Source organism: Oncorhynchus nerka, linkage group LG18 (assembly GCF_034236695.1).
Source record: "Oncorhynchus nerka isolate Pitt River linkage group LG18, Oner_Uvic_2.0, whole genome shotgun sequence".
NCBI lineage: Eukaryota > Metazoa > Chordata > Actinopteri > Salmoniformes > Salmonidae > Oncorhynchus > Oncorhynchus nerka.
Genome location: NC_088413.1, coordinates 4,885,134 through 4,907,633, shown reverse-complemented (window position 1 = coordinate 4,907,633; position 22,500 = coordinate 4,885,134). Strand labels below are relative to the sequence as shown.

Below are 22,500 nucleotides of genomic sequence, written 5' to 3'. Positions count from 1 at the left end.
CCATAACCTCATCATGTACCCTCCTCTCAGAGCTGTTGGCTATATGACCCTGTTCTGGTACCCTCCTGTCTGTATCTGAGAGCTATTGGCTATATGACCCTGTTCTGATACCCTCCTCTCAGAGCTGTTGGCTATATGACCCTGTTCTGATACCCTCCTCTCTGTATCTGAGAGCTGTTGGCTATATGACCCTGTTCTGGTACCCTCCTGTCTGTATCTGAGAGCTGTTGGCTATATGACCCTGTTCTGATACCCTCCTCTCTGTATCTGAGAGCTGTTGGCTATATGACCCTGTTCTGATACCCTCCTCTCTGTATCTGAGAGCTGTTGGCTATATGACCCTGTTCTGGTACCCTCCTGTCTGTATCTGAGAGCTGTTGGCTATATGACCCTGTTCTGATACCCTCCTGTCTGTATCTGAGAGCTGTTGGCTATATGACCCTGTTCTGGTCCATAACCTCATCATGTACCCTCCTCTGAGGGCTATATGATTCTGTTCTGGTCCATAACCTCATCATGTACCCTCCTCTCTGTATCTGAGAGCTTTTGGCTATATGACCCTGTTCTGGTCTATAACCTCATCATGTACCCTCCTCTCAGAGCTGTTGGCTATATGACCCTGTTCTGGTCCATAACCTAATCATGTACCCTCCTCTCAGAGCTGTTGGCTATATGACCCTGTTCTGGTCCATAACCTCATCATGTACCCTCCTCTCAGAGCTGTTGGCTATATGACCCTGTTCTGGTCCTTACCCTCATCATGTACCCTCCTCTCAGAGCTGTTGGCTATATGACCCTGTTCTGGTCCATAACCTCATCATGTACCCCCCTCTCAGAGCTGTTGGCTATATGACCCTGTTCTGGTCCATAACCTCATCATGTACCCTCCTCTGAGGGCTATATGATTCTGTTCTGGTCCATAACCTCATCATGTACCCTCCTCTCTGTATCTGAGAGCTGTTGGCTATATGACCCTGTTCTGGTCTATAACCTCATCATGTACCCTCCTCTCAGAGCTGTTGGCTATATGACCCTGTTCTGGTCCATAACCTCATCATGTACCCTCCTCTCAGAGCTGTTGGCTATATGACCCTGTTCTGGTCCATAACCTCATCATGTACCCTCCTCTCAGAGCTGTTGGCTATATGATCCTGTTCTGGTCCATAACCTCATCATGTACCCTCCTCTCAGAGCTGTTGGCTATATGATCCTGTTCTGGTCCATAACCTCATCATGTACCCTCCTCCTCTGAGGGCTATATGACCCTGTTCTGGTCCATAACCTCATCATGTACCCTCCTCTCAGAGCTGTTGGCTATATGATCCTGTTCTGGTCCATAACCTCATCATGTACCTTCCTCTCAGAGCTGTTGGCTATATGACCCTGTTCTGGTCCATAACCTCATCATGTACCCTCCTCTCAGAGCTGATGGCTATATGACCCTGTTCTGGTCCATAACCTCATCATGTACCCTCCTCCTCTGAGGGCTATATGACCCTGTTCTGGTCCATAACCTCATCATGTACCCTCCTCTCAGAGCTGTTGGCTATATGATCCTGTTCTGGTCCATAACCTCATCATGTACCCTCCTCTCAGAGCTGATGGCTATATGACCCTGTTCTGGTCCATAACCTCATCATGTACCCTCCTCTCAGAGCTGATGGCTATATGACCCTGTTCTGGTCCATAACCTCATCATGTACCCTCCTCCTCTGAGGGCTATATGACCCTGTTCTGGTCCATAACCTCATCATGTACCCTCCTCCTCTGAGGGCTATATGACCCTGTTCTGGTCCATAACCTCATCATGTACCCTCCTCCTCTGAGGGCTATATGACCCTGTTCTGGTCCATAACCTCATCATGTACCCTCCTCTCAGAGCTGTTGGCTATATGACCCTGTTCTGGTCCATAACCTCATCATGTACCCTCCTCTCAGAGCTGTTGGCTATATGACCCTGTTCTGGTCCATAACCTCATCGTGTACCCTCCTCTCAGAGCTGTTGGCTATATGACCCTGTTCTGGTCCATAACCTCATCATGTACCCTCCTCCTCTGAGGGCTATATGACCCTGTTCTGGTCCATAACCTCATCATGTACCCTCCTCTCAGAGCAGTTGGCTATATGTTCTGGTCCATAACCTCATCATGTACCCTCCTCTCTGTATCTGAGAGCTGTTGGCTATATGACCCTGTTCTGGGTCCATAACCTCATCATGTACCTTCCTCTCTGTATCTGAGAGCTGTTGGCTATATGACCCTGTTCTGGTCCATAACCTCATCATGTACCCTCCTCTCAGAGCTGTTGGCTATATGACCATGTTCTGGTCCATAACCTCATAATTTACCCTCCTCTCAGAGCTGTTGGCTATATGACCCTGTTCTGGTCCATAACCTCATAATTTACCCTCCTCTCAGAGCTATATGACCCTGTTCTGGTCCATAACCTCATCATGTACCCTCCTCTCAGAGCTGTTGGCTATATGACCCTGTTCTGGTCCATAACCTCACCATGTACCCTCCTCTCAGAGCTGATGGCTATGTGACCCTGTTCTGGTCCATAACCTCATCATGTACCCTCCTCTCAGAGCTGTTGGCTATATGACCCTGTTCTGGTCCATAACCTCATCATGTACCCTCCTCTCAGAGCTATATGACCCTGTTCTGGTCCATAACCTCATCATGTACCCTCCTCTCAGAGCTGTTGGCTATATGACCCTGTTCTGGTCCATAACCTCATCATGTACCCTCCTCTCAGAGCTGTTGGCTATATGACCCTGTTCTGGTCCATAACCTCATCATGTACCCTCCTCTCAGAGCTGTTGGCTATATGACCCTGTTCTGGTCCATAACCTCATCATGTACCCTCCTCTCAGAGCTGTTGGCTATATGATCCTGTTCTGGTCCATAACCTCATCATGTACCCTCCTCTCAGAGCTGTTGGCTATATGACCCTGTTCTGGTCCATAACCTCATCATGTACCCTCCTCTCAGAGCTGTTGGCTATATGACCCTGTTCTGGTCCATAACCTCACCATGTACCCTCCTCTCAGAGCTGTTGGCTATATGACCCTGTTCTGGTCCATAACCTCACCATGTACCCTCCTCCTCTGAGGGCTATATGACCCTGTTCTGGTCCATAACCTCACCATGTACCCTCCTCCTCTGAGGGCTATATGACCCTGTTCTGGTCCATAACCTCACCATGTACCCTCCTCTCAGAGCTGTTGGCTATATGACCCTGTTCTGGTCCATAACCTCACCATGTACCCTCCTCCTCTGAGGGCTATATGACCCTGTTCTGGTCCATAACCTCACCATGTACCCTCCTCCTCTGAGGGCTATATGACCCTGTTCTGGTCCATAACCTCACCATGTACCCTCCTCCTCTGAGGGCTATATGACCCTGTTCTGGTCCATAACCTCACCATGTACCCTCCTCCTCTGAGGGCTATATGACCCTGTTCTGGTCCATAACCTCACCATGTACCCTCCTCCTCTGAGGGCTATATGACCCTGTTCTGGTCCATAACCTCACCATGTACCCTCCTCCTCTGAGGGCTATATGACCCTGTTCTGGTCCATAACCTCACCATGTACCCTCCTCCTCTGAGGGCTATATGACCCTGTTCTGGTCCATAACCTCACCATGTACCCTCCTCCTCTGAGGGCTATATGACCCTGTTCTGGTCCATAACCTCACCATGTACCCTCCTCCTCTGAGGGCTATATTTGTATATATTATGGATCCCCATTAGTACCTGGTTAAATAAAATACGAAGTAGTGCAAAACCCTATGAAACTTGTTCACAGCTCAATTCAGCTGGACTCTGGTGACAAATAAAATAAACTATTCAATTGTCTGTTGGTCAATAATTCAGTATTTAATGGTCAGGCTAATAACTAAATATTTAGCGTTCCGGGAACGGACACGACGAGCGAATTCGACGTTCCAAAGCCACGCCCACCATGCGCTGTGATTGGACAAAAGGGACTGTACTTCCGTATACACAAAGCACAGATGACGTTGCAGTCCGTCCACTAGTCTCTTCCGCCTCATATCAGTTGTCCGTCCTCTGTCCCATGACGGCGAATAACTAATCCTCCAACACATTTATTACGAACAAGATGAGTGAAGCTGTCGACACCACGACGCTGTGTCTCTTCGATGTGGACGGGACGCTGACTGCCGCCCGACAGGTAAGTAGACCAACGATAGGTCCTACGGTACTGCTACCGATAGATCCTACGGTACTGCTACCGATAGGTCCCCTTCTACAGTCCACTAACCTAACGAACAGACTGTTAAAAGAACCCAACGTTAACGTTAGTTCACACTGTTAGTTGTATATGCTAGGGATATACTACAACACCTACCAGCATCTGTCCAATATAAACTCGTCTTCTTTACGAAACGTTTGGAATAAACTGTTTCTGTTGCAAAACGGGGTAATGAATAGAACCATGTTCACTAACCCTGAATAACTCAGACCGGTCAAATGGACCGTTGTTAGTTAACACTCCAGGCAATAGACAGAGAGAGTGATGTGGTTTAGCTATATTAGTCAGTCACCGGGTGAATGATATAGACTATCCGGGGTCGAGGCAGGACCGTGTCAGTGGTCGAGGCAGGTCCGGGGTCGAGGCAGGACCGTGGTCGAGGCAGAACCGTGTCAGTGGTCGAGGCAGGACCGCGTCCGGGGTAGAGGCAGGACCGCGTCCGGGGTAGAGGCAGGACCGCGTCCGGGGTAGAGGCAGGACCGCGTCCGGGGTAGAGGCAGGACCGCGTCCGGGGTCGAGGCAGGACCGCGTCCGGGGTCGAGGCAGGACCGGGGTCGAGGCAGGTCCGGGGTCGAGGCAGGACCATGTGATTGACTGGTTGTTGTAGCAGTGTACTAGCGTGTATTGGTGTGTTGTGATTGACTGGTTGTTGTAGCAGTGTACTAGCGTGTATTGGTGTGTTGTGATTGACTGGTTGTTGTAGCAGTGTACTGGTGTGTTTCAGAGGGTGACTCCCGGGATGGAGGACTTTCTGCAGCGTCTGCGGCGGCGTGTTCGAGTCGGCGTGGTGGGGGGGTCGGACTTCATCAAGATCAGAGAACAACTGGGAGATGATGGTGAGTGTCTGTGTGGGAGTTAAGGTGTGTCTGGGAGGGAGGGAGGAGGTTAAGGTGTGTCTGGGAGGGAGGGAGGAGGTTAAGGTGTGTCTGGGAGGGAGGGAGGGAGGTGTGTCTGGGAGGTTAAGGTGTGTCTGGGAGGGAGGGAGGAGGTTAAGGTGTGTCTGGGAGGGAGGGAGGGGTTAGGTTAAGGTGTGTCTGGGAGGGAGGTGGGGGAGTTAAGGTGTGTCTGGGAGGGAGGGAGGGAGGGGGTTAAGGTGTGTCTGGGAGGGAGGGAGGGGGGGTTAAGGTGTGTCTGGGAGGGAGGGAGGGGGTTAAGGTGTGTCTGGGAGGGAGGGAGGGGGTTAAGGTGTGTCTGGGAGGGAGGGAGGGGTTAAGGTGGTGTCTGGGAGGGAGGGAGGAGGTGTAAGGTGTGTCTGGGAGGGAGGGAGGAGGTTAAGGTGTGTCTGGGAGGGAGGGAGGGAGGGGGTTAAGGTGTGTCTGGGAGGGAGGGAGGGAGGGGGGGGGTAAGGTGTGTCTGGGAGGGAGGGAGGGAGGGGGAGGGGGTTAAGGTGTGTCTGGGAGGGAGGGAGGGAGGGGTGTTAAGGTGTGTCTGGGAGGGAGGGAGGGGGTTAAGGTGTGTCTGGGAGGGAGGGAGGCGGTTAAGGTGTGTCTGGGAGGGAGGGAGGAGGGTTAGGGAGGTGTGTCTGGGGGAGGGAGGGAGGAGGTTAAGGTGTGTCTGGGAGGGAGGGAGGAGGTTAAGGTGTGTCTGGGAGGGAGGGAGGAGGTTAAGGTGTGTCTGGGAGGGAGGGAGGAGGTTAAGGTGTGTCTGGGAGGGAGGAGGGAGGGAGGAGGGAGAGGGGTTAAGGTGTGTCTGGGAGGGAGGGAGGGGGGGGTTAAGGTGTGTCTGGGAGGGAGGGAGGGGGGGGTTAAGGTGTGTCTGGGAGGGAGGGAGGGGGTTAAGGTGTGTCTGGGAGGGAGGGAGGAGGTGTGTCTGGGAGGGAGGTTAAGGTGTCTGGGAGGGGGAGGGAGGAGGGGAGGGAGGAGGTTAAGGTGTGTCTGGGAGGGAGGGAGGGGTTAAGGTGTGTCTGGGAGGGAGGGAGGGGGAGGGAGGGGGGTTAAGGTGTGTCTGGGAGGGAGGGAGGGAGGGAGGGGGTTAAGGTGTGTCTGGGAGGGAGGGAGGGAGGGGGAGGGAGGGGGTTAAGGTGTGTCTGGGAGGGAGGGAGGGAGGGGGTTAAGGTGTGTCTGGGAGGGGGAGGGAGGGGGAGGGAGGGTTAAGGTGTGTCTGGGAGGGAGGGAGGGAGGAGGTTAAGGTGTGTCTGGGAGGGAGGGAGGGAGGGAGGGAGGAGGTTAAGGTGTGTCTGGGAGGGAGGGAGGAGGTTAAGGTGTGTCTGGGAGGGAGGAGGTTAGGTGTGTCTGGGAGGGAGGGAGGTTAAGGTGTGTCTGGGAGGGAGGGGTTAGGAGGTTAAGGTGTGTCTGGGAGGGAGGGAGGAGGTTAAGGTGTGTCTGGGAGGGAGGGAGGAGGTTAAGGTGTGTCTGGGAGGGGAGGGAGGAGGTTAAGGTGTGTCTGGGAGGGAGGGAGGAGGTTAAGGTGTGTCTGGGGGAGGGAGGGAGGAGGTTAAGGTGTGTCTGTGGGGGAGGGAGGGAGGGAGGTTAAGGTGTGTCTGGGGGAGGGAGGGAGGGGAGGTTAAGGTGTGTCTGGGGGGAGGGAGGGAGGGGTTAAGGTGTGTCTGGGAGGGAGGGAGGGAGGGGGTTAAGGTGTGTCTGGGAGGGAGGGAGGGGGTTAAGGTGTGTCTGGGAGGGAGGGAGGAGGTTAAGGTGTGTCTGGGAGGGAGGGAGGAGGGGAGGAGGTTAAGGTGTGTCTGGGAGGGAGGGAGGAGGTTAAGGTGTGTCTGGGAGGGAGGGAGGAGGTTAAGGTGTGTCTGGGGGAGGGAGGGAGGGAGGGAGGGGAGGGAGAGAGGTTAAGGTTAAGGTGTGTCTGGGAGGGAGGGAGGGAGGGAGGAGGTTAAGGTGTGTCTGGGAGGGAGGGAGGGAGGTTAAGGTGTGTCTGGGAGGGGGAGGGAGGGTGGGGAGGGGGAGGGAGGAGGTTAAGGTGTGTCTGGGAGGGAGGAGGTTAAGGTGTGTCTGTGGAGAGGGAGGGGGAGGGAGGGAGGGAGGCGGTTAAGGTGTGTCTGGGAGGGAGGGAGGGGGTTGTCTGGGAGGGAGGGAGGTGTGTCTGGGAGGGAGGGAGGTGGTTAAGGTGTGTCTGGGAGGGAGGGAGGAGGTTAAGGTGTGTCTGGGAGGGAGGGAGGAGGTTAAGGTGTGTCTGGGAGGGAGGGAGGAGGTTAAGGTGTGTCTGGGAGGGAGGGAGGAGGTTAAGGTGTGTCTGGGAGGGAGGGAGGGAGAGGTTAAGGTGTGTCTGTGGGGAGGGAGGAGTTAAGGTGTGTCTGTGTGGGAGGGAGAGTTAAGGTGTGTCTGTGAGGGAGGGAGAGAGGTTAAGGTGTGTCTGGGAGGGAGGGAGGAGGTTAAGGTGTGTCTGGGAGGGAGGGAGGAGGTTAAGGTGTGTCTGGGAGGGAGGGAGGAGGTTAAGGTGTGTCTGGGAGGGAGGGAGGGGTTAAGGTGTGTCTGGGAGGGAGGGAGGAGGTTAAGGTGTGTCTGGGAGGGAGGGAGGAGGTTAAGGTGTGTCTGGGAGGGAGGGAGGAGGTTAGGTTAAGTGTGGGAGGGAGGGAGGAGGTTAAGTCTGGGAGGGAGGGAGGAGGTTAAGGTGTGTCTGGGAGGGAGGGAGGAGGTTAAGGTGTGTCTGGGAGGGAGGGAGGAGGTTAAGGTGTGTCTGGGAGGGTGGGGGTTAAGGTGTGTCTGGGAGGAAGGGGGTTAAGGTGTGTCTGGGAGGGAGGGGGTTAAGGTGTGTCTGGGAGGGAGGGAGGGGGGGTTAGACAAGTTAAACAATTTAAAGGCAATGCTACCAAATACTAATTGAGTGCATGTAAACTTCTGACTCACTAGGAATGTGATGAAAGAAATAAAAGCTGAAATAAATCATTCTCTCTAATATTATTCTGACATTTCACAAAATAAAGTGGTGATCCTAACTGACCTAAGACAGGGAATTTGTACTATAAATATTAAATATCAGGAATTGTGAAAAACTGAGTTTAAATATATTTGGCTAAGGTGTATGTAAACTTCCGACATTAACTGTGTTATGTAATGTTGTGTGCTGTTGGCATATAGATACATAAGCACATGGTTTTTCCAGCTGTTCTGAAAATAGTTTGTTTTTTCATTGGAGTACTAGTATAAAGAATAATGCTGTACTGCTGTCTGATATACTGTAAACACGGCTGGAATGCTGTTAAACTAGCCAGTTTACTCCACCAATCAGTAACATAACAAGATGTCTGAATACTTTAGTTTAGTATGAGGCTGTAACACAACAAGATGTCTGAATACTTTAGTTTAGTATGAGGCTGTAACACAACAAGATGTCTGAATACTTTAGTTTAGTATGAGGCTGTAACACAACAAGATGTCTGAATACTTTAGTTTAGTATGAGGCTGTAACACAACAAGATGTCTGAATACTTTAGTATGAGGCTGTAACACAACAAGATGTCTGAATACTTTAGTTTAGTATGAGGCTGTAACACAACAAGATGTCTGAATACTTTAGTTTAGTATGAGGCTGTAACACAACAAGATGTCTGAATACTTTAGTTTAGTATGAGGCTGTAACACAACAAGATGTCTGAATACTTTAGTTTAGTATGAGGCTGTAACACAACAAGATGTCTGAATACTTTAGTTTAGTATGAGGCTGTAACACAACAAGATGTCTGAATACTTTAGTTTAGTATGAGGCTGTAACACAACAAGATGTCTGAATACTTTAGTTTAGTATGAGGCTGTAACACAACAAGATGTCTGAATACTTTAGTTTAGTATGAGGCTGTAACACAACAAGATGTCTGAATACTTTAGTTTAGTATGAGGCTGTAACACAACAAGATGTCTGAATACTTTAGTAGAGGCTGTCACAACAAGATGTCTGAATACTTTAGTTTAGTATGAGGCTGTAACACAACAAGATGTCTGAATACTTTAGTTTAGTATGAGGCTGTAACACAACAAGATGTCTGAATACTTTAGTTTAGTATGAGGCTGTAACACAACAAGATGTCTGAATACTTTAGTTTAGTATGAGGCTGTAACATAACAAGATGTCTGAATACTTTAGTTTAGTATGAGGCTGTAACACAACAAGATGTCTGAATACTTTAGTTTAGTATGAGGCTGTAACACAACAAGATGTCTGAATACTTTAGTTTAGTATGAGGCTGTAACACAACAAGATGTCTGAATACTTTAGTATGAGGCTGTAACACAACAAGATGTCTGAATACTTTAGTTTAGTATGAGGCTGTAACACAACAAGATGTCTGAATACTTTAGTTTAGTATGAGGCTGTAACACAACAAGATGTCTGAATACTTTAGTTTAGTATGAGGCTGTAACACAACAAGATGTCTGAATACTTTAGTTTAGTATGAGGCTGTAACACAACAAGATGTCTGAATACTTTAGTTTAGTATGAGGCTGTAACACAACAAGATGTCTGAATACTTTAGTTTAGTATGAGGCTGTAACACAACAAGATGTCTGAATACTTTAGTTTAGTATGAGGCTGTAACACAACAAGATGTCTGAATACTTTAGTTTAGTATGAGGCTGTAACACAACAAGATGTCTGAATACTTTAGTTTAGTATGAGGCTGTAACACAACAAGATGTCTGAATACTTTAGTTTAGTATGAGGCTGTAACACAACAAGATGTCTGAATACTTTAGTTTAGTATGAGGCTGTAACACAACAAGATGTCTGAATACTTTAGTTTAGTATGAGGCTGTAACACAACAAGATGTCTGAATACTTTAGTTTAGTATGAGGCTGTAACACAACAAGATGTCTGAATACTTTAGTTTAGTATGAGGCTGTAACACAACAAGATGTCTGAATACTTTAGTTTAGTATGAGGCTGTAACATAACAAGATGTCTGAATACTTTAAGATGTCTGAATACTTTAGTTTAGTATGAGGCTGTAACACAACAAGATGTCTGAATACTTTAGTTTAGTATGAGGCTGTAACACAACAAGATGTCTGAATACTTTAGTTTAGTATGAGGCTGTAACACAACAAGATGTCTGAATACTTTAGTTTAGTATGAGGCTGTAACACAACAAGATGTCTGAATACTTTAGTTTAGTATGAGGCTGTAACACAACAAGATGTCTGAATACTTTAGTTTAGTATGAGGCTGTAACACAACAAGATGTCTGAATACTTTAGTTTAGTATGAGGCTGTAACACAACAAGATGTCTGAATACTTTAGTTTAGTATGAGGCTGTAACACAACAAGATGTCTGAATACTTTAGTTTAGTATGAGGCTGTAACACAACAAGATGTCTGAATACTTTAGTTTAGTATGAGGCTGTAACACAACAAGATGTCTGAATACTTTAGTTTAGTATGAGGCTGTATGTCTGAATACTTTAGTTTAGTATGAGGCTGTAACACAACAAGATGTCTGAATACTTTAGTTTAGTATGAGGCTGTAACACAACAAGATGTCTGAATACTTTAGTTTAGTATGAGGCTGTAACACAACAAGATGTCTGAATACTTTAGTTTAGTAACACAACAAGATGTCTGAATACTTTAGAGAGGCTGTAACACAACAAGATGTCTGAATACTTTAGTTTAGTATGAGGCTGTAACACAACAAGATGTCTGAATACTTTAGTTTAGTATGAGGCTGTAACACAACAAGATGTCTGAATACTTTAGTTTAGTATGAGGCTGTAACACAACAAGATGTCTGAATACTTTAGTTTATATGAGGCTGTAACACAACAAGATGTCTGAATACTTTAGTTTAGTATGAGGCTGTAACACAACAAGATGTCTGAATACTTTAGTTTAGTATGAGGCTGTAACACAACAAGATGTCTGAATACTTTAGTTTAGTATGAGGCTGTAACACAACAAGATGTCTGAATACTTTAGTTTAGTATGAGGCTGTAACACAACAAGATGTCTGAATACTTTAGTTTAGTATGAGGCTGTAACACAACAAGATGTCTGAATACTTTAGTTTAGTATGAGGCTGTAACACAACAAGATGTCTGAATACTTTAGTTTAGTATGAGGCTGTAACACAACAAGATGTCTGAATACTTTAGTTTAGTATGAGGCTGTAACACAACAAGATGTCTGAATACTTTAGTTTAGTATGAGGCTGTAACACAACAAGATGTCTGAATACTTTAGTTTAGTATGAGGCTGTAACACAACAAGATGTCTGAATACTTTAGTTTAGTATGAGGCTGTAACACAACAAGATGTCTGAATACTTTAGTTTAGTATGAGGCTGTAACACAACAAGATGTCTGAATACTTTTTAGTATGAGGCTGTAACACAACAAGATGTCTGAATACTTTAGTTTAGTATGAGGCTGTAACACAACAAGATGTCTGAATACTTTAGTTTAGTATGAGGCTGTAACACAACAAGATGTCTGAATACTTTAGTTTAGTATGAGGCTGTAACATAACAAGATGTCTGAATACTTTAGTTTAGTATGAGGCTGTAACACAACAAGATGTCTGAATACTTTAGTTTAGTATGAGGCTGTAACACAACAAGATGTCTGAATACTTTAGTTTAGTATGAGGCTGTAACACAACAAGATGTCTGAATACTTTAGTTTAGTATGAGGCTGTAACACAACAAGATGTCTGAATACTTTAGTTTAGTATGAGGCTGTAACACAACAAGATGTCTGAATACTTTAGTTTAGTATGAGGCTGTAACACAACAAGATGTCTGAATACTTTAGTTTAGTATGAGGCTGTAACACAACAAGATGTCTGAATACTTTAGTTTAGTATGAGGCTGTAACACAACAAGATGTCTGAATACTTTAGTTTAGTATGAGGCTGTAACACAACAAGATGTCTGAATACTTTAGTTTAGTATGAGGCTGTAACATAACAAGATGTCTGAATACTTTAGTTTAGTATGAGGCTGTAACACAACAAGATGTCTGAATACTTTAGTTTAGTATGAGGCTGTAACACAACAAGATGTCTGAATACTTTAGTTTAGTATGAGGCTGTAACACAACAAGATGTCTGAATACTTTAGTTTAGTATGAGGCTGTAACATAACAAGATGTCTGAATACTTTAGTTTAGTATGAGGCTGTAACACAACAAGATGTCTGAATACTTTAGTTTAGTATGAGGCTGTAACACAACAAGATGTCTGAATACTTTAGTTTAGTATGAGGCTGTAACACAACAAGATGTCTGAATACTTTAGTTTAGTATGAGGCTGTAACACAACAAGATGTCTGAATACTTTAGTTTAGTATGAGGCTGTAACACAACAAGATGTCTGAATACTTTAGTTTAGTATGAGGCTGTAACACAACAAGATGTCTGAATACTTTAGTTTAGTATGAGGCTGTAACACAACAAGATGTCTGAATACTTTAGTTTAGTATGAGGCTGTAACACAACAAGATGTCTGAATACTTTAGTTTAGTATGAGGCTGTAACACAACAAGATGTCTGAATACTTTAGTTTAGTATGAGGCTGTAACAAGATGTCTGAATACTTTAGTAGAGGCTGTAACTGTCTGAATACTTTAGTTTAGTATGAGGCTGTAACATAACAAGATGTCTGAATACTTTAGTTTAGTATGAGGCTGTAACACAACAAGATGTCTGAATACTTTAGTTTAGTATGAGGCTGTAACACAACAAGATGTCTGAATACTTTAGTTTAGTATGAGGCTGTAACACAACAAGATGTCTGAATACTTTAGTTTAGTATGAGGCTGTAACATAACAAGATGTCTGAATACTTTAGTTTAGTATGAGGCTGTAACACAACAAGATGTCTGAATACTTTAGTTTAGTATGAGGCTGTAACATAACAAGATGTCTGAATACTTTAGTTTAGTATGAGGCTGTAACATAACAAGATGTCTGAATACTTTAGTTTAGTATGAGGCTGTAACACAACAAGATGTCTGAATACTTTAGTTTAGTATGAGGCTGTAACACAACAAGATGTCTGAATACTTTAGTTTAGTATGAGGCTGTAACACAACAAGATGTCTGAATACTTTAGTTTAGTATGAGGCTGTAACACAACAAGATGTCTGAATACTTTAGTTTAGTATGAGGCTGTAACATAACAAGATGTAACATGATGTCTGAATACTTTAGTTTAGTATGAGGCTGTAACACAACAAGATGTCTGAATACTTTAGTTTAGTATGAGGCTGTAACACAACAAGATGTCTGAATACTTTAGTTTAGTATGAGGCTGTAACACAACAAGATGTCTGAATACTTTAGTTTAGTATGAGGCTGTAACACAACAAGATGTCTGAATACTTTAGTTTATGATGTCTGAATACTGTATGAGGCTGTAAATAAACAAGATGTCTGAATACTTTAGTTTAGTATGAGGCTGTAACACAACAAGATGTCTGAATACTTTAGTTTAGTATGAGGCTGTAACATAACAAGATGTCTGAATACTTTAGTTTAGTATGAGGCTGTAACACAACAAGATGTCTGAATACTTTAGTTTAGTATGAGGCTGTAACACAACAAGATGTCTGAATACTTTAGTTTAGTATGAGGCTGTAACACAACAAGATGTCTGAATACTTTAGTTTAGTATGAGGCTGTAACACAACAAGATGTCTGAATACTTTAGTATGAGGCTGTAACACAACAAGATGTCTGAATACTTTAGTTTAGTATGAGGCTGTAACATAACAAGATGTCTGAATACTTTAGTTTAGTATGAGGCTGTAACACAACAAGATGTCTGAATACTTTAGTTTAGTATGAGGCTGTAACATAACAAGATGTCTGAATACTTTAGTATGAGGCTGTAACATAACAAGATGTCTGAATACTTTAGTTTAGTATGAGGCTGTAACACAACAAGATGTCTGAATACTTTAGTTTAGTATGAGGCTGTAACACAACAAGATGTCTGAATACTTTAGTTTAGTATGAGGCTGTAACACAACAAGATGTCTGAATACTTTAGTATGAGGCTGTAACACAACAAGATGTCTGAATACTTTAGTTTAGTATGAGGCTGTAACATAACAAGATGTCTGAATACTTTAGTATGAGGCTGTAACACAACAAGATGTCTGAATACTTTAGTTTAGTATGAGGCTGTAACACAACAAGATGTCTGAATACTTTAGTTTAGTATGAGGCTGTAACACAACAAGATGTCTGAATACTTTAGTTTAGTATGAGGCTGTAACATAACAAGATGTCTGAATACTTTAGTTTAGTATGAGGCTGTAACACAACAAGATGTCTGAATACTTTAGTTTGTAACACAACAAGATGTCTGATGAGGCTGTAACACAACAAGATGTCTGAATACTTTAGTTTAGTATGAGGCTGTAACATAACAAGATGTCTGAATACTTTAGTTTAGTATGAGGCTGTAACATAACAAGATGTCTGAATACTTTAGTTTAGTATGAGGCTGTAACATAACAAGATGTCTGAATACTTTAGTTTAGTATGAGGCTGTAACACAACAAGATGTCTGAATACTTTAGTATGAGGCTGTAACATAACAACAAGATGTGTAACACAACAAGATGTCTGAATACTTTAGTTTAGTATGAGGCTGTAACACAACAAGATGTCTGAATACTTTAGTTTAGTATGAGGCTGTAACACAACAAGATGTCTGAATACTTTAGTTTAGTATGAGGCTGTAACACAACAAGATGTCTGAATACTTTAGTTTAGTATGAGGCTGTAACACAACAAGATGTCTGAATACTTTAGTTTAGTATGAGGCTGTAACATAACAAGATGTCTGAATACTTTAGTTTAGTATGAGGCTGTAACATAACAAGATGTCTGAATACTTTAGTTTAGTATGAGGCTGTAAGATGTCTGAATACTTTAGTTTAGTATGAGGCTGTAACACAACAAGATGTCTGAATACTTTAGTTTAGTATGAGGCTGTAACACAACAAGATGTCTGAATACTTTAGTTTAGTATGAGGCTGTAACACAACAAGATGTCTGAATACTTTAGTTTAGTATGAGGCTGTAACATAACAAGATGTCTGAATAGTTTAGTTTAGTATGAGGCTGTAACACAACAAGATGTCTGAATACTTTAGTTTAGTATGAGGCTGTAACACAACAAGATGTCTGAATACTTTAGTTTAGTATGAGGCTGTAACATAACAAGATGTCTGAATACTTTAGTTTAGTATGAGGCTGTAACACAACAAGATGTCTGAATACTTTAGTTTAGTATGAGGCTGTAACATAACAAGATGTCTGAATACTTTAGTATGAGGCTGTAACATAACAAGATGTCTGAATACTTTAGTTTAGTATGAGGCTGTAACACAACAAGATGTCTGAATACTTTAGTTTAGTATGAGGCTGTAACACAACAAGATGTCTGAATACTTTAGTTTAGTATGAGGCTGTAACACAACAAGATGTCTGAATACTTTAGTTTAGTATGAGGCTGTAACACAACAAGATGTCTGAATACTTTAGTTTAGTATGAGGCTGTAACACAACAAGATGTCTGAATACTTTAGTTTAGTATGAGGCTGTAACACAACAAGATGTCTGAATACTTTAGTTTAGTATGAGGCTGTAACACAACAAGATGTCTGAATACTTTAGTTTAGTATGAGGCTGTAACATAACAAGATGTCTGAATACTTTAGTTTAGTATGAGGCTGTAACACAACAAGATGTCTGAATACTTTAGTTTAGTATGAGGCTGTAACATAACAAGATGTCTGAATACTTTAGTATGAGGCTGTAACATAACAAGATGTCTGAATACTTTAGTTTAGTGAGGCTGTAACACAACAAGATGTCTGAATACTTTAGTTTAGTATGAGGCTGTAACACAACAAGATGTCTGAATACTTTAGTTTAGTATGAGGCTGTAACACAACAAGATGTCTGAATACTTTAGTTTAGTATGAGGCTGTAACACAACAAGATGTCTGAATACTTTAGTTTAGTATGAGGCTGTAACATAACAAGATGTCTGAATACTTTAGTATGAGGCTGTAACACAACAAGATGTCTGAATACTTTAGTTTAGTATGAGGCTGTAACACAACAAGATGTCTGAATACTTTAGTTTAGTATGAGGCTGTAACACAACAAGATGTCTGAATACTTTAGTTTAGTATGAGGCTGTAACATAACAAGATGTCTGAATACTTTAGTTTAGTATGAGGCTGTAACACAACACGATGTCTGAATACTTTAGTTTAGTATGAGGCTGTAACACAACAAGATGTCTGAATACTTTAGTTTAGTATGAGGCTGTAACACAACAAGATGTCTGAATACTTTAGTTTAGTATGAGGCTGTAACACAACAAGATGTCTGAATACTTTAGTTTAGTATGAGGCTGTAACATAACAAGATGTCTGAATACTTTAGTTTAGTATGAGGCTGTAACACAACAAGATGTCTGAATACTTTAGTTTAGTATGAGGCTGTAACATAACAAGATGTCTGAATACTTTAGTATGAGGCTGTAACACAACAAGATGTCTGAATACTTTAGTTTAGTATGAGGCTGTAACACAACAAGATGTCTGAATACTTTAGTTTAGTATGAGGCTGTAACACAACAAGATGTCTGAATACTTTAGTTTAGTATGAGGCTGTAACATAACAAGATGTCTGAATACTTTAGTTTAGTATGAGGCTGTAACACAACAAGATGTCTGAATACTTTAGTTTAGTATGAGGCTGTAACACAACAAGATGTCTGAATACTTTAGTTTAGTATGAGGCTGTAACACAACAAGATGTCTGAATACTTTAGTTTAGTATGAGGCTGTAACACAACAAGATGTCTGAATACTTTAGTTTAGTATGAGGCTGTAACATAACAAGATGTCTGAATAGTTTAGTTTAGTATGAGGCTGTAACACAACAAGATGTCTGAATACTTTAGTTTAGTATGAGGCTGTAACACAACAAGATGTCTGAATACTTTAGTTTAGTATGAGGCTGTAACATAACAAGATGTCTGAATACTTTAGTTTAGTATGAGGCTGTAACAAACAAGATGTCTGAATACTTTAGTTTAGTATGAGGCTGTAACATAACAAGATGTCTGAATACTTTAGTATGAGGCTGTAACACAACAAGATGTCTGAATACTTTAGTTTAGTATGAGGCTGTAACACAACAAGATGTCTGAATACTTTAGTTTAGTATGAGGCTGTAACATAACAAGATGTCTGAATACTTTAGTTTAGTATGAGGCTGTAACACAACAAGATGTCTGAATACTTTAGTTTAGTATGAGGCTGTAACACAACAAGATGTCTGAATACTTTAGTTTAGTATGAGGCTGTAACACAACAAGATGTCTGAATACTTTAGTTTAGTATGAGGCTGTAACACAACAAGATGTCTGAATACTTTAGTTTAGTATGAGGCTGTAACACAACAAGATGTCTGAATACTTTAGTTTAGTATGAGGCTGTAACATAACAAGATGTCTGAATACTTTAGTTTAGTATGAGGCTGTAACACAACAAGATGTCTGAATACTTTAGTTTAGTATGAGGCTGTAACATAACAAGATGTAATACTTTAGTTTAGTATGAGGCTGTAACATAACAAGATGTCTGAATACTTTAGTTTATGAGGCTGTAACACAACAAGATGTCTGAATACTTTAGTTTAGTATGAGGCTGTAACACAACAAGATGTCTGAATACTTTAGTTTAGTATGAGGCTGTAACACAACAAGATGTCTGAATACTTTAGTTTAGTATGAGGCTGTAACACAACAAGATGTCTGAATACTTTAGTTTAGTATGAGGCTGTAACACAACAAGATGTCTGAATACTTTAGTTTAGTATGAGGCTGTAACATAACAAGATGTCTGAATACTTTAGTATGAGGCTGTTTATGTCTGAATACTTTAGTTTAGTATGAGGCTGTAACACAACAAGATGTCTGAATACTTTAGTTTAGTATGAGGCTGTAACACAAACAAGATGTCTGAATACTTTAGTTTAGTATGAGGCTGTAACATAACAAGATGTCTGAATACTTTAGTTTAGTATGAGGCTGTAACACAACAAGATGTCTGAATACTTTAGTTTAGTATGAGGCTGTAACACAACAAGATGTCTGAATACTTTAGTTTAGTATGAGGCTGTAACACAACAAGATGTCTGAATACTTTAGTTTAGTATGAGGCTGTAACACAACAAGATGTCTGAATACTTTAGTTTAGTATGAGGCTGTAACACAACAAGATGTCTGAATACTTTAGTTTAGTATGAGGCTGTAACACAACAAGATGTCTGAATACTTTAGTTTAGTATGAGGCTGTAACACAACAAGATGTCTGAATACTTTAGTTTAGTATGAGGCTGTAACATAACAAGATGTCTGAATACTTTAGTTTAGTATGAGGCTGTAACACAACAAGATGTCTGAATACTTTAGTTTAGTATGAGGCTGTAACATAACAAGATGTCTGAATACTTTAGTATGAGTTTATATGCTGTAACATAACAAGATGTCTGAATACTTTAGTTTAGTATGAGGCTGTAACACAACAAGATGTCTGAATACTTTAGTTTAGTATGAGGCTGTAACACAACAAGATGTCTGAATACTTTAGTTTAGTATGAGGCTGTAACACAACAAGATGTCTGAATACTTTAGTTTAGTATGAGGCTGTAACACAACAAGATGTCTGAATACTTTAGTTTAGTATGAGGCTGTAACACAACAAGATGTCTGAATACTTTAGTTTAGTATGAGGCTGTAACACAACAAGATGTCTGAATACTTTAGTTTAGTATGAGGCTGTAACACAACAAGATGTCTGAATACTTTAGTTTAGTATGAGGCTGTAACACAACAAGATGTCTGAATACTTTAGTTTAGTATGAGGCTGTAACACAACAAGATGTCTGAATACTTTAGTTTAGTATGAGGCTTTAACACAACAAGTGTTGAATACTTTAGTTTAGTATGAGGCTGTAACACAACAAGATGTCTGAATACTTTAGTTTAGTATGAGGCTGTAACACAACAAGATGTCTGAATACTTTAGTTTAGTATGAGGCTGTAACACAACAAGATGTCTGAATACTTTAGTTTAGTATGAGGCTGTAACACAACAAGATGTCTGAATACTTTAGTTTAGTATGAGGCTGTAACACAACAAGATGTCTGAATACTTTAGTTTAGTATGAGGCTGTAACACAACAAGATGTCTGAATACTTTAGTTTAGTATGAGGCTGTAACACAACAAGATGTCTGAATACTTTAGTTTAGTATGAGGCTGTAACACAACAAGATGTCTGAATACTTTAGTTTATGAGGCTGTAACACAACAAGATGTCTGAATACTTTAGTTTAGTATGAGGCTGTAACACAACAAGATGTCTGAATACTTTAGTTTAGTATGAGGCTGTAACACAACAAGATGTCTGAATACTTTAGTTTAGTATGAGGCTGTAACACAACAAGATGTCTGAATACTTTAGTTTAGTATGAGGCTGTAACACAACAAGATGTCTGAATACTTTAGTTTAGTATGAGGCTGTAACACAACAAGATGTCTGAATACTTTAGTTTAGTATGAGGCTGTAACACAACAAGATGTCTGAATACTTTAGTTTAGTATGAGGCTGTAACACAACAAGATGTCTGAATACTTTAGTTTAGTATGAGGCTGTAACACAACAAGATGTCTGAATACTTTAGTTTAGTATGAGGCTGTAACACAACAAGATGTCTGAATACTTTAGTTTAGTATGAGGCTGTAACACAACAAGATGTCTGAATACTTTAGTTTAGTATGAGGCTGTAACACAACAAGATGTCTGAATACTTTAGTTTAGTATGAGGCTGTAACACAACAAGATGTCTGAATACTTTAGTTTGAATACTTTAGTTTAGTATGAGGCTGTAACACAACAAGATGTCTGAATACTTTAGTTTAACACAACAAGTATGTTTAGGCTGTAACACAACAAGATGTCTGAATACTTTAGTTTAGTATGAGGCTGTAACACAACAAGATGTCTGAATACTTTAGTTTAGTATGAGGCTGTAACACAACAAGATGTCTGAATACTTTAGTTTAGTATGAGGCTGTAACACAACAAGATGTCTGAATACTTTAGTTTAGTATGAGGCTGTAACACAACAAGATGTCTGAATACTTTAGTATGAGGCTGTAAATACACTGTAACACAACAAGATGTCTGAATACTTTAGTTTAGTATGAGGCTGTAACACAACAAGATGTCTGAATACTTTAGTTTAGTATGAGGCTGTAACACAACAAGATGTCTGAATACTTTAGTTTAGTATGAGGCTGTAACATAACAAGATGTCTGAATACTTTAGTTTAGTATGAGGCTGTAACACAACAAGATGTCTGAATACTTTAGTTTAGTATGAGGCTGTAACACAACAAGATGTCTGAATACTTTAGTTTAGTATGAGGCTGTAACACAACAAGATGTCTGAATACTTTAGTTTAGTATGAGGCTGTAACACAACAAGATGTCTGAATACTTTAGTATGAGGCTGTAACACAACAAGATGTCTGAATACTTTAGTTTAGTATGAGGCTGTAACACAACAAGATGTCTGAATACTTTAGTTTAGTATGAGGCTGTAACATAACAAGATGTCTGAATACTTTAGTTTAGTATGAGGCTGTAACACAACAAGATGTCTGAATACTTTAGTTTAGTATGAGGCTGTAACATAACAAGATGTCTGAATACTTTAGTTTAGTATGAGGCTGTAACACAACAAGATGTCTGAATACTTTAGTTTAGTATGAGGCTGTAACATAACAAGATGTCTGAATACTTTAGTTTAGTATGAGGCTGTAACACAACAAGATGTCTGAATACTTTAGTTTAGTATGAGGCTGTAACACAACAAGATGTCTGAATACTTTAGTTTAGTATGAGGCTGTAACACAACAAGATGTCTGAATACTTTAGTTTAGTATGAGGCTGTAACACAACAAGATGTCTGAATACTTTAGTTTAGTATGAGGCTGTAACACAACAAGATGTCTGAATACTTTAGTTTAGTATGAGGCTGTAACACAACAAGATGTCTGAATACTTTAGTTTAGTATGAGGCTGTAACACAACAAGATGTCTGAATACTTTAGTTTAGTATGAGGCTGTAACACAACAAGATGTCTGAATACTTTAGTTTAGTATGAGGCTGTAACACAACAAGATGTCTGAATACTTTAGTTTAGTATGAGGCTGTAACACAACAAGATGTCTGAATACTTTAGTTTAGTATGAGGCTGTAACACAACAAGATGTCTGAATACTTTAGTTTAGTATGAGGCTGTAACACAACAAGATGTCTGAATACTTTAGTTTAGTATGAGGCTGTAACACAACAAGATGTCTGAATACTTTAGTTTAGTATGAGGCTGTAACACAACAAGATGTCTGAATACTTTAGTTTAGTATGAGGCTGTAACACAACAAGATGTCTGAATACTTTAGTTTAGTATGAGGCTGTAACACAACAAGATGTCTGAATACTTTAGTTTAGTATGAGGCTGTAACACAACAAGATGTCTGAATACTTTAGTTTAGTATGAGGCTGTAACACAACAAGATGTCTGAATACTTTAGTTTAGTATGAGGCTGTAACACAACAAGATGTCTGAATACTTTAGTTTAGTATGAGGCTGTAACACAACAAGATGTCTGAATACTTTAGTTTAGTATGAGGCTGTAACACAACAAGATGTCTGAATACTTTAGTTTAGTATGAGGCTGTAACACAACAAGATGTCTGAATACTTTAGTTTAGTATGAGGCTGTAACACAACAAGATGTCTGAATACTTTAGTTTGAGGGCTGTAACATAACAAGATGTCTGAATACTTTAGTTTAGTATGAGGCTGTAACACAACAAGATGTCTGAATACTTTAGTTTAGTATGAGGCTGTAACACAACAAGATGTCTGAATACTTTAGTTTAGTATGAGGCTGTAACACAACAAGATGTCTGAATACTTTAGTTTAGTATGAGGCTGTAACACAACAAGATGTCTGAATACTTTAGTTTAGTATGAGGCTGTAACACAACAAGATGTCTGAATACTTTAGTTTAGTATGAGGCTGTAACACAACAAGATGTCTGAATACTTTAGTTTAGTATGAGGCTGTAACACAACAAGATGTCTGAATACTTTAGTTTAGTATGAGGCTGTAACACAACAAGATGTCTGAATACTTTAGTTTAGTATGAGGCTGTAACACAACAAGAT

General features: G+C 41.0%; 1 protein-coding gene across 2 annotated transcripts in view; it reads left to right on the top strand.

The window, feature by feature from the left end:
* The first annotated feature begins 2,982 nt into the window (after positions 1-2,982).
* The window catches only part of pmm2 (phosphomannomutase 2), a 27,400-nt gene continuing 7,882 nt past the window's right edge, over positions 2,983-22,500 (top strand). The window contains exons 1-2 of one of the 2 annotated variants that reach the window (XM_065003459.1): positions 2,983-4,199; positions 5,005-5,116. In XM_065003459.1, the coding sequence (XP_064859531.1) occupies positions 4,128-4,199; positions 5,005-5,116 (184 nt within the window). In that variant the 5' untranslated portion in view covers positions 2,983-4,127. The remainder of the gene's footprint in view (positions 4,200-5,004; positions 5,117-22,500) is intronic. The other variant, XM_065003460.1, reaches the window with a different exon arrangement.